Here is a 12,567-nt window from a genome sequence, read left to right as displayed (position 1 = left end):
CCCTCCCAGGTGTATGACCAGCACAGTAGGAGGAGGAATGACCCCCCCAAAGACTCTGCTGCATCGTCTTCAGCAAGCAGGTCCAGCGCATGCCTGGGTCTCCTAGCCAAATAATGTCTACTTTGTTCAGTGAATTTACGCATGGCGCAGTTAACTCTTTTGCGCAAGGCTTCCTGGCCTCCCTTGACGGGCTCCTAGCTTCACTAATCAAAGGGTTATCCTTGACCCCTATAACTCACATGTCCCTCAATAGTTGCTATCTTACGCATGGAGGACTTCATGTCTTACAGCAGTGCATTGCTACCCAGGAAAGGCAACTTATTGCCTCTTAAGTGTATGTCCCACTGTTAGGGGGGAGACACCCCCCGCCGGTCTGTGCCGCAGCTATCTTCAGCAAGCTGTTCCAGTGCTAGCCTAGGCCCCCAAACCGAATTAACTCAGTGGTGGAAACAACACCCGTCTCCGATTCCTGCATTCCACCCCTCTTGCCACTCTGAATATACACGAAAGGCCATATACCCAACCATTGATCCTGTCCAAATAAAGAAATGCTGGGTTGCTTCACACCCTACATTGAGCACTGCACACCTTTCTATACACTCCAGATTGAAACCAAGCCTTTTTACCTACATCCTTCATGCTCGAGCCTCTCTCCAGGTCCAGCAAACCTGTCCATGCCCCCTCTGGACAAGGGTAGGCATCTTTACCTACATCCAGCTGATACCCGGGCCTCTCGTGTCCTATTGCCGGCACGTCCATCCCTGTCTGCAAGTGATCAAAGATGCTGAGTCACCATGCTATTGTCCCCACCCTGGCGTGATTGACCCCCTGCCGAACTACGGCTATTGTAACCTGGAAGCTGACAAATGGATGGTGAGAACGGGAGGACAGTTTGCAACAAATCCCCCCCAGTCTGACTGAGGACTTTGATGGACATTGTGTAGCCGTCCCGGTGTACCCACCCTGGTGTAGAATACCCAGCCCCCGGACTGGGAAGGGGCTGGGAGCAGGAGAGGACATGTAGTGGCTCTAGTCCACTTTAAGTTATGCCTGAGTACAACCACAGCCCCAACTGAACGTGCTGCTGCTGGCTCAGTCCAGCGCTAAGCAACGTCTGGCCTCTACTGCGCCTGCCCCCTAGCCAGGCTATTGACCTTTACTACCTGTATGTTAATAGGGGACTATTATATGACAGGTCAATGCCTTTGCTACCGACACATCTGCAAACTACTATGAAGCCCCTTGTGGTCTTTCCCCAATCAGATGCTAATCCTGTAAAGTGGGGTTCCAAAATTGATAACAGAGCCACTACCAATGTTCATTATTAGTGCACTGCCCTCATACCTGGACCCCTGAGGGTCCCAAACACTGGGAGGCTGCCTCCTGTGCCTCTTGTGGCACTAAATAGGCCGCCCTTTTAGTGGGTCTCCTTCATGGACCCGGGGCAGCCTGCAAATACACTACATTGGCGACCCGTTCGCAGTAGAATTGAGCTCAGGGCCCTGGTTATCGTCCTTAAAGCTCTGTGTGAAACTTCTCCAGATTTCATGGCAGCCGAAGTCAACAGGCAAAAGTCGACCCGTAAACTCAGATCCAATGATAAACATATTCTAGTAGCCCAGACAGCCCAAACTGTGCCTTTCGGAGCCCACGCCTTCCTTGTAATGGCAGCCTGAATCTGGCATTCTCTCCCACCATCTTGGTTCTGAATCTTTAATGTTTCACTTGAGAAAATGATTTCAAATTTTTTTTATTCAGCCAATAGGTGCACCTGTTGCATTTGTACAGATTGAAAAAGTACATGAAGCTACGGTGTATGCATGCTTTATAAATAGAGCTCCCGGTTTTATGGTATTTATTTTTTGAACATTTCCGTCTGTATTTATCCATATTTATTTTTTGACCATTTTATCTGTATTTATCAATATTTATGTTGTGTTTTGCGTATAAATGAAAGTGTAAAACTGTACATTTCCATATTTATTTAACAGATAGATGTGCACTTATACTTTGATGTCTGTCGTTTTTTAGCTATTTAAGCTGCCAAATATTGCATAATGATACATCCACTGGTAAATACTAGCATTATACCACAAATGTGTATTGACACATGCCGGTATTTAAAGAAATTTCCTCCTGTTTGCTAATTTCCCTTGCTGTCTATCTGCTCAGCTGTTGTGCTATAATGCACGAAAGATAGAACAGAGAGTCACTTAAAACCAGCACAAATTTCAGTATTTATCCACTTTTAAAGATAAATGTAGACAGAAAACACATTGTTTTCTGTCTGTATTTTTCTGTAAAAATCTGTAAAAACGGAAAACAGGGAGCCTTATTTATAAATTACCCTTACCATGATATAACATGGGGTGAGCTCTCCTGCCCTCCGAGAAGCCTTCCAAGCCCAGAGGTTCAAGGGCAAAGGAGTCACTACCCCTCAGGTTTCCTTCCAGCATCCATAAGTAACACTTAACGTCTGGTACAGGGGTCTTCCTGCACTGAATGTTGGGGCCCCCTGACGGAATCCGATTAAAGTGCCCACAATCTCCACCTGGGTTTAACACACCCTCCCACTCTAGCCCCCTTAGCGAGGACCTTACAGAAATGGATCACTGACTAAATATCGACAACACTAATATAGAATGGACAGAATATCGACACCAAAAGATCGAAGTACAAAATATCGACTCCCTAGCTACAAACAGGTAAGTACAAAAATATCGAAGACAAACTATTGTTGTTTAAAATATAGTTTGTAAAAAATATCGAATTTTTTGAATATTTTAAAAGTAATATTAACTTAATTAATCAATATAATTAATTAAAACATACTTATAATTAAATAAAAAATGTAAAAATTACTAAATAATATATACAATACCTAACAATTTTTTTACATTAGTGTTGGACAGTGGGAGGTTAAAATGTGCTACTCCCACTCCAGCGAGTGGAAAAGTAGGGAAAGCATTGGATAGCAGGAGGGTAAAAATTACTGTTCCCACTCCAGTGAGTGCAACAGTCGGAAAAGCGTTGGATAGCGTAGGAGTAAAAATTACTATTCTGATATTTTGACAGTCGATATTACTTACCTGTAATTAGATATTATTAACAACTATATAATGTCCATTCGATATTCTGTCCATTCGATATTTTCTTTTCGATATTATGTCTATTTATCGTCCAACCCCCAAAGCCAGAACATGTCAGCTCCAGGCCTCTGCTGGGCACATCTGCGCCCGCCCTCTGATGAAAGGCTGTAATTCGTCATCAAGACCCCCTTCTTCCAAAGAAGTCCAGCTTCCTTGATCACCATTGCCTGACAGATGTGACAGAAAGACGCTTGTGCAGGCGGTCGTTGATGAGTGAAAGGAGCCACCTGCATTTCCGGAGACGGAGGTGTTTGTGACCCCAGCTAGATGTCAGCCCCAGGGGTTCACCACAGCAAAGGAATGAAGCCACCTGCATTCACGGGTCCGCTTCCAGACAGACATCCAGCAACTTTGTCAAAGTCACCCTTTGCAGCATATATATTAAAAACCCAGGGCCCCATTACCATCCGCCCACCACCGTAACGGTAAACGGGACCGACCGCCAGAGGTGTGGAGGTCCTGCCAGGCCCATTAGGATGCAACCGACACCCTGGCGGTCGCATCCCGTATATTTTACATTGCGGCGGGCGGTGCTGTAAGCGGCACCCGCTGCAATGTAAAATATGCAGGTTGTGCATTGGCATGCATAATGTGATAGGCACCGCGCGGCGCTTGCCACCTTGTGAATGCCAATGAAGGGGGGTAACCACAAGTGCAGCCCTCCACCCCCTCCCGGGACACGTAACGGGCACCCAAAGCATTTTTCGCCGGCCTTTCCGCCATGGAAAGGCCTTTCAATTGCACATGATAATATGGATGGTGGTGCCTGCAAGGCACTGCCTTTTCCACCCGGCCGGCAATCCGAGCGGCGGAAAAGCGGCATATGGTCTTTCTGTCAGCCGGTGTGCCCCTTGCCATACTAATATGGCAGGGGTGTCACAGGGACATCTAGCGAGCGGAACGCCATCGCCGGCCCGGCAGTGGCAATCCGCCCGAGATCATAATAGGCCCCTCAGTGTGATTATTGGTTTTTAGTTATTTACTATTTTTATTCTGTGATAATTGCATATTTAGGCATTTCCTAACTGGAGTTAAACAGAATAGCTTTAAAAAAAGAAAATGTCACTCTCAAGAGACCACAGCTGCTCTCACAAACATGGCTTCATGCTCATGGTTTTGGTTGCAAGTTGAACACACATTTTTGTTTTTAGAGTTTGCTGGCGAAAGGTGTTTCATAAGTGTTAAGTGCTCACTTACAGCAGGGTTACAAAGTGACTCATCTATTGTTCAAACGTGCAATGAGGGCATTGTGTTCACTGCTAAGTGCCAGGCATGAGCGGCACTGTAACATGGCTGCTCTCTGTTCATTCATGGTGTAGGGTTTTCTCCAAATGTGGATGGTGAAAACCATACTTCAGACTCATGTTTGGAATTTAACTTTAAAGGAGCCTGCACTATTTCTGCACACTTCACATCAGACTATTAACAATAAGTCAAGCCAATTAAAGAGTAAGAACCACATTCCCACATGATTTTAACTATGACATTCAGAACTGCACAACATATCCCAGAGGAGTTCCCTGGAATCTGAGACAGTAAGAGAGAGGTAACCCCAGGACTAAACAACACAACAGATGTGTCTCTGGTACAGGACACAGTACTGCAGATGTGGCCTCCAGACAAGCACACAACTCCCTAGACACATCTCCTGAACTGCACACAACACTCTAGATGAGATCTTCAGAACTGGGGGCAAATGTCTTATGTGGCCAGCAGAAGTGAAGAGCATACTGCAGATGTTTCCCCTAGCACTGGCCTGGTGGTCTCCACAATGGGACACAACGCGCCAAAGGAGGTCTTGAAAACTGGACAAAATATCATAACGGGTATTTGCGGAGCACATGTACACCCCCAAGAGGGTCTCTTGGTTCCAGTCACAGATACCAGCTGTTCATTCTAACCCAGCTCAAAGGTACTCCATTTATCAACCTAAGAAGGATGTATGGCTGAGTGGACTCACTACTCTTGAAGACACCTCCATGATGGTGCCAACCACTTCAGATGAGACAGTATGTGAGATGAGACATTACCAGTGCTGTGTACACTGGACCCTGGTGCCGCAGCCTCCCTCGTGTGCTGGTTGCATCTCATGAACGGCACATCTCCTAGAGGTGTCTTTCTTTATGTGGCCTGTGGCACTGGACGCAAGACACTAGCGGTGACCCTTAGACAAGGGTGTGCAAAAAGAATATTGAGTAAAAAATATCGAGGTGCACAAATATTGAGTCATAAATATCGTGGTTCAGAAATATCGACAGCAAGACTATCATGGTCAAGAATATCGACTTACGGTAAGTATGATCGATTTTAAAGATATATTTTAGTATATATTTTAAATGTATGTAATGTATGTAACAAGGAACAGGTGCAGATACTTACGTTGATGAGGCTGCCTTTTAGAAGGTGCTTTAGAATGTTCACAAAGGTTGTGTTCTAATTAAATTCAATTATCACATGAATAATCTCATCTGAATTTTATACACATATCGCAAATTATGGGGCCGATTATGATAGCGGTTTTTCCGCATCCTCCGGGCCGGCGGAAGCCACCCCTGGCCCGGAGGATGAGGAAAAACCGCTGCAGAGCCTCCAAAGACCCACAGCCAAATTAGGATGGCTGGTGGGTCTGGAATTCCGTCCGCAGCTTTTCCGCTGCGGTCGCCTTCCGACCGCGGCGGAAAAGCTCTAACATGGCTGGCGATGTCTATCAGACACAGTCAGCCATATTAGGATGGTGGTGAATACATGCTTTTCCACTGCGGCTTTTCCTCCGTGGAAAAGCATACAGACTTTCACTTCGGGGGCCCGTTGCGGGCCACCTGGGTGAAGGGGGGGTGGAGGGTGCACATGGGGGGTACCTATGGTACCTCCCTGCATTTGCGTGCACAAAGCAGCAGGCACTGCGCAGTGCCTGTTGCTTTGTGCATGCAAATGCGATGCATGCATTTTTAACCTTGCGGCGGGTGCAGCTTGAAGCTGCACCCAACGCAGTGTTAAAGATAGAGGATGTGACCGCCACCCTGGCGGTCACATCCTAATCTACTCGGAGGGAACGCCGCAGCCCCTGCGGACGTTCCCCCTCCTCAGGGGTCGCGGACGGACTCAAGTCCGTCCGCGATCCTAATGATTCCTTATATTCGATTAACTAAATGTGGATTATACACCGATCTTCGTATTATTGTACAACCACTGATCATACTCTCCATATGAAGACCTTAAAAGTATAACATAAAGCTCCATTATAGACAGGAAGCTCTTCCATCAGATCTCCACTGTTAGACCCACATGACTCGTGGTGGTGATCCATGACTTAATGTAAGTGAATGTTGTGATGGTCCCCTGATGAAGGCACTCCAGCCGAAATGCGCATAGTGTTTAACCTACCGCCAGCCTTCTCATTCATGGTGATTGTTCTGGATTTCGCCACTCTTTCTATACTGTGCAATGTTTATATATACAATTACTGTATAAAGTTAAAAGCAAATTTATAAATATGAAATTAAATGTTTTTCATGGACACAATAATGGTGCACAATCTTTGACAATGTATTGATGGTTTTAACTATTTACTAAAACATAATTTTTGATAAATGGAATAAAAAAAAAAATATTTTCTATATTAAAATATATGTGCCATGTCTAAGACTTGTAAGTATTGCACATTGACCTGTAAGATGTCATTGTTGTTGTGCCGTATATATTTCCTATTGTGTACGCTTGTCTAGGTTACTTTCCCTATATTGTTGTTTACTCCCTACGTCTAGCAAGCACATTGTGCATGTAGGGGGCCCTTCTTTCCAAACTTTTAATTCCCCCATATGATACCAACCTTAGAAAAAGGAAAAACTCAAATTTTATGTTTTTATTTTTATACCTGTAGGAGTAACTGCATTTTTTTTAAAAACTTTATATTTTATTAGTAAAAATATGATTATTTAGTTTCCAGTCTGCTTACATACATTATACATGTACACATCACAGTCTGGTTGACTTCTACACGTCAACGTGTCATATCCCTATCCAACGATATCACCACTTACCCCGACCCCGGTGTTAGCGGTTGGTCCCACCCAGCGTGTCATAGCTATCCTTCTCTTGGCCAGCATTAGCCGCAGGGTCAAAGAGCGTCTTTCATTAAGGCTACCCGTGGGGACAGTGTATCAACAAGTCGTCCATGATATTCAGAGAGTCAAAGACCTCCTTCCAAAACCATTGACCTCTAACACATTCTACATGCCTTGGGTATGACCGGTCAGTTATAAGGCCACAGCTGTACAGGTGCACTGTGCATCTGACATAGATATTTAAAGGGTAGTAAGCAGTGTTTGCTATTTAATGAAAATGTTCATAATAGCAGCATTAAAAATCCATTGCTGATCAGTAAGCGATATCTCTTTCCCATATCCAACAGGCTGTGGATACCACCTGTAGATATGTACTTGTATAGACATGAGACCCAGTGTCCAATACCCTGAGACATTATTATTTTATTGAGAATATCTAGCAGATGAATCTAGATTTGGTGATGTGTTCAGCAAAATAGGTCCTCAGTGTGTGTAATATCCTCAAATATAAAAAAAGTCCAACCCAGATGTTGTCGCCAAGTCTTTTCAGAGGTTTACCATCTATGAATAAATGTCCCATTTTGTTAATCCCAACTTTTCTATCTGTGAGCGTGCCTTGGGCGCTGACACCATTGGAAGCATGGCATGTCCTTTCAAATGTATGTCAGGTGAGTACATTGCTTGCTGTTATAGTACCGCAGGACCTTGTGCCAAGCTCAGATTGTAACTGTATTTCACTGGAATAGTTTCTAGTGGGTAGGGGTCAGTCAACTCCTATTCCACCACTAACAGCGGATGTTTGGGGTCATCCTTGTACAAGAAAGGAGCATAATATGGCTCACCTACATATTATAAGGAATAAAGTACCTCCTGTGATACATTATAATGATACTGCAAGTTACCGAAGAGTTCAATAATCCTAAAATAGAATGACGTTGAAGGCCAAGTTCCTTTATAAGATTATGGAACTCCGAAGTGACTTCCAATATCCTGATCATGTTTGCCAGGGGGTACTTTATACCATAATATAAAACCCTGGTACGTAGCTTTTTCATATGAAAGAGTGAGCATGTTTACAAACGTGAGGAATAAAAATAAAACCTCCAATTCAAAATTAAACACATCAAAAACCTGTTATTTATTTGTTGTAAACCGTTCAATAGAAGTCAGTTATAAGAAAAAAAGCACTAGCTCGGAATGTGTAGAAGCATGCAGAAAGATTCTAGCTTTTCTCCAACTATATAAGGAGCGCAAAAAATAAAAATGTTCTTTCTGCTTGTCATTGTAAGCTAAAAAATAGAGCAGAAGAAAGAAAAGCAATGGTCAATGTTTGTTGTTTTAACCAGCTGCTTTGAATATGCTCTGTGACCTGACCAGCCATTCACCTCGACTGCTGGCTCTGGCATAAGGCATTGTGACATTAGAACTTGACTGTAATAACCTTATAATAATCGCGTTCTGAGTGGGTGTGTCACAAGTCATCGAAAATAAAGAAATTAGATACTGGTGTTTATAAAGGCATTATAGAATCCCAAATATTATTATATAATTCCATGGCTGGGACTGACATACTCTCTTCATAAGGTACTGTTTCAATATCCCAGGAAATGCGAGGTTGTCCCCCAGCCAAGGTCAATTGAATGTTCCAGAATAATGTTTGGGAGAGTGGTATTGGGCAGCGGCGTAGCTAGCCACTTTGCAGCCCATGGCGGTCCCTGCCTTTGCCGCCCGCCATGGCTGTGCTGAAGAGCGGGGAAGGGGGTGGTGCTTGCCGAGGAATCCTGCCTCTCATATAAGAGCGGCGCGAGGCCGCCGCCACCAAAAACTCGTGCACGCCACCCCCCTTGCTACGCCACTGGTATTGGGATATTACAAAACAGGTATAATAATTGGGGAAGAGTTACCATCTGCTGAAGCGTGATTCTTCTCACCATAGAAAGCAGGAGTGTTCTCCACCTTTCAGGCTGTTATTGTATTTTCAATACCACAACCCCATGGGGACCTTCTAGCACAACATGGCGATCCCTAAGAATTTTAATACCACGGTATCTTACCGATTCCTCCTTCCATATTATCGGGTATTCCAAATGTGTTCGTCTTGTGCATTCCATAAAGTGGAAAGATCTCGGACTTTTTTTCCAGTTTATATGGTGGCCTGAGATACTGCCAAACTGTATTATATCTCTCACTACAGGTACCAGGTTCGGCTCCGGAAACTAAATGTATAAAAACGTTCACTGCGTATTATGAAATTGGCAGGCGTCGACTGATCATATACATACCTCTATCAGCATGATATTTGCAGAGTGTGCAAGCTGATCCTCCAATGGATAACTGCCTCTTGATGGAACCACAATGACCATTGTGTGACCTGCAAGGGGGAGGCCACCACAAGCAATGAAGCCTAAAGTGTGGACTACGAAGTAGTATTGAGTGCAAGGGGTCTGGCTGAAACCAGACTGTGATATGTAGATGGGGGATAGTAACGCGATGCTGGGGCATTACCAGGCTACACACTGTTCCTACAAGTTATAGCCTGAAATCGTCTGCACTTTTGTTTCCGCTCCATCCCCGTTCTGCTGAGCATTGCGCTGCTGATGTTTTCCCCTGTTCTCTGATAGATATTGTATATGTCCAGCAATACGGGCGAAGCAACCAAGCAGTAATAAAAACAGAGGGCCATATTATCAAAAACAGGCAATAAAATTATCGCCGCTTTATCGGCAGGAAACTGCCGCTAAAGCGCCGATAATGGGCTTGATAATATGTCCTTGTGAATTCCCATAGCGGCCCAGGTTCCGGTGTTAATTTGGGCTGCTATGACAATTCACAAGGGCATATTATCAAGCCCATTATCGCCGCTTTAGCGCAGTTTCCTGCTGATAAAGCAGCGATAATTTTATTGCCTGTTCTTGATAATATGCCCCAGAGTTCTCTGGAAGCACCAGAAAAACACTGCTATTGTTTGGAAAGCACAGGAAAAACCCCACCAGAATTCACAACAAAGAAACTCTAGAAACATGACACCTTAAATACATTGAAACAGGCTAACAGCAAAAGTAATTTGTTGCAGGGAAGATACATTTTATTTGGCAGCCTTTCCCCCCGTAGGAGGAGTAAGAGGTGTAGCAATTTGGAGAGGGGATGGAGTGTGGCACGTTCCAGGTACCACGTGAAGCAGCCTATCAGGATCCTCCTGTCATTTTCATGATCACTCCTGCATGCTCTCACAGCTGGGCTCTCCGAGGCCACGGAACCAGATCTCGTTGTGGCGGTTGAAGAGTTTCATGGCACTGCGGAGAGAAGTAGACAGAGCTGAGGTCAGCGACCACTGGTGTCCAAACAGAAGTGGATTGGCCAACACAGACACCGGCATCTTTACAGTCTAAGTGGTGGAAGTGGGTTAGAGTGAGTGAGCAGATGTCACTGCTTCCTGTGGCTTTGACACTTGTAATCCTGTTCCTTTCTGTGAGAGATGACAATGAAACAAGTAATCCAGTCTGTGTGTCTGAGAAAAAATGTTGCTATGGTGGGTATCTTCCTCATGTAACATGAATGTGTAGTGTTCTAAGTCTTTTTTGATGCGTTTGTAGATGAATGCGTGATATGCGCAGGGGCAGAGAAGAGTCTTAAAATACGTTCCCCTCCTCTTCAACATATTCCTTTTCCTGACAGGCCTTGAGAAAACATTGGAATAGATTTAGTTGGACCGTTTTACTTGTTGCCTTCTGCCTCTAGATATGCTATTGTTGCTATCGATTACTATTCTAAATGGCCAGAGGTGCGGTTTATAAGTGACCCGAATTCGAGAAATGTGATTGACTTTTTGAAGGATTTGTTCTTACGAGAGGGATTTCCTTCTTCTATTGTGAGCGACAATGGTGTACAGTTTGTGAGTCAAGAATTGAATTTGTTTTTAAATCAGAGCGGTATTGTTCACCTAAAAAGCGCTCTTTATCATCCACAAACAAACGGTTTAGTGGAGCGCATGAACAGGGTGTTAAATAATTGTGAACAATGGGCTCTATCTCAGAAGTGTAATGTACAGAATGCTGTTATATCAATGCTATGGTTCTATCGGACCACTCCACATTCCTCTACAAAGGTGTCTCCTTATGAGCTTCTCCGAGGAGGGAAACCTTGTTCTAAAATTTGTCCAGGATGGATGTCACAATGGGTTAAACTAAATTCTTTGGAAAATTTAGATGAAGTTGTTAGACATAATGTTACCCAAAATCAATCTAAACAAAAAATGACATTTGATTCTAGGAAAAAAACAATTTTGCAGAACTTTGCTGCTGGGGACAAGGTTTGTGTCAAAATACCTACTCACAGAGGTAAATTCTCTGAGATTTACACTATTGACAAGGTTTGTGGTAATTCTATAAGGGTTGATTTTAAGAACTGGTGGAATGTTGCAAGAGTTGTAAAAGTTTCAAAAGCATCTGACCTTTCTCTTCCTAATGTCATTCGGGGGGGAAGACTTGTCATGTACAGATGAAGATCCTGTGTCCTGCAAGAATGTTCCTTTACCTAATGATGGGTTGCGTAGAAGCACTCATCAACGTTGTATTCCTGCAAGATATCGTTGACTTTCACTTACTCACTGTTAGTGTCACCCTTGACTGTTCCTGGGTGATATAATACTGTTGTTGTGTTTTTGATATTCACATATTCATATATGCTTGTTTTCTTGGTTATCTCATTTTATTTCGTTTTGGTTTTTTTTGTTTGTTTTTTTAATTTGTTTTTTTTATTATTGAAGAGGAGAGGATAATGTAGTGTTCTAGTCTTTTTAGAATGTTCCTAGTAGAATTCTCTCTTAGATTTCTTAGTCAGGTTCTGAATAGAACTGGCTTTTCAAAGGAGAGAAGTTACAGTTGCTGTCTAAACGTTGGCTGCTGCGCAGCACCTGTGCCACATTAAAAGCTATTGATTACCACTTACACAATTGGTGTGGATTCAATTACTACAGAATGATTCTATTGTAACGTTGTTCAAGTGATGAAGGCAAACATTTAAATATGTGTTTTCACCTTGATCTTAACATTACTAATGTCCCGAGTTGACTACTGCAATGCCCTCATGCTCAATGCTCAAGAACAAGTAGTGAATAAGCTCCAGCTGGTTCAAACCTATTTCCAACATTATTCGTAAACTTCACTGGCTACCAGTCAGACAACTAATTAAATTCAAAGCCCTGTGTATAGCCTTTAAAAGCATTCATGAAAAAGGTCCATCCTTTCTAAAGGATGCCGTCTGCCCTTACCGACCATCACGCACTCTTAGATCCGCTGGTGCCAACCTTCTGAAGGTAGTTAAAACTAAGAAGGCTACATGGGGAGATAGATCCT

At 43.6% G+C, this 12,567-nt stretch overlaps 1 protein-coding gene across 3 annotated transcripts in view; it reads right to left on the bottom strand.

Annotated features, from left to right (window-relative positions):
* Nucleotides 1-10,276: 10,276 nt before the first annotated feature.
* The window catches only part of LOC147709957 (heme-binding protein 2-like), a 91,580-nt gene continuing 89,289 nt past the window's right edge, over nt 10,277-12,567 (bottom strand). For all 3 annotated transcript variants that reach the window (XM_086919911.1, XM_086919913.1, XM_086919914.1), the window contains exon 7: nt 10,277-10,506. In XM_086919911.1, coding sequence (XP_086776037.1) covers nt 10,425-10,506 — 82 coding nt within the window. In that variant the 3' untranslated portion in view covers nt 10,277-10,424. The remainder of the gene's footprint in view (nt 10,507-12,567) is intronic.

This window comes from Lissotriton vulgaris, chromosome 5 (assembly GCF_964263255.1).
Source record: "Lissotriton vulgaris chromosome 5, aLisVul1.2, whole genome shotgun sequence".
NCBI classification, from domain to species: Eukaryota; Metazoa; Chordata; class Amphibia; order Caudata; family Salamandridae; genus Lissotriton; species Lissotriton vulgaris.
This window is presented reverse-complemented; position numbering and strand designations above follow the sequence as displayed.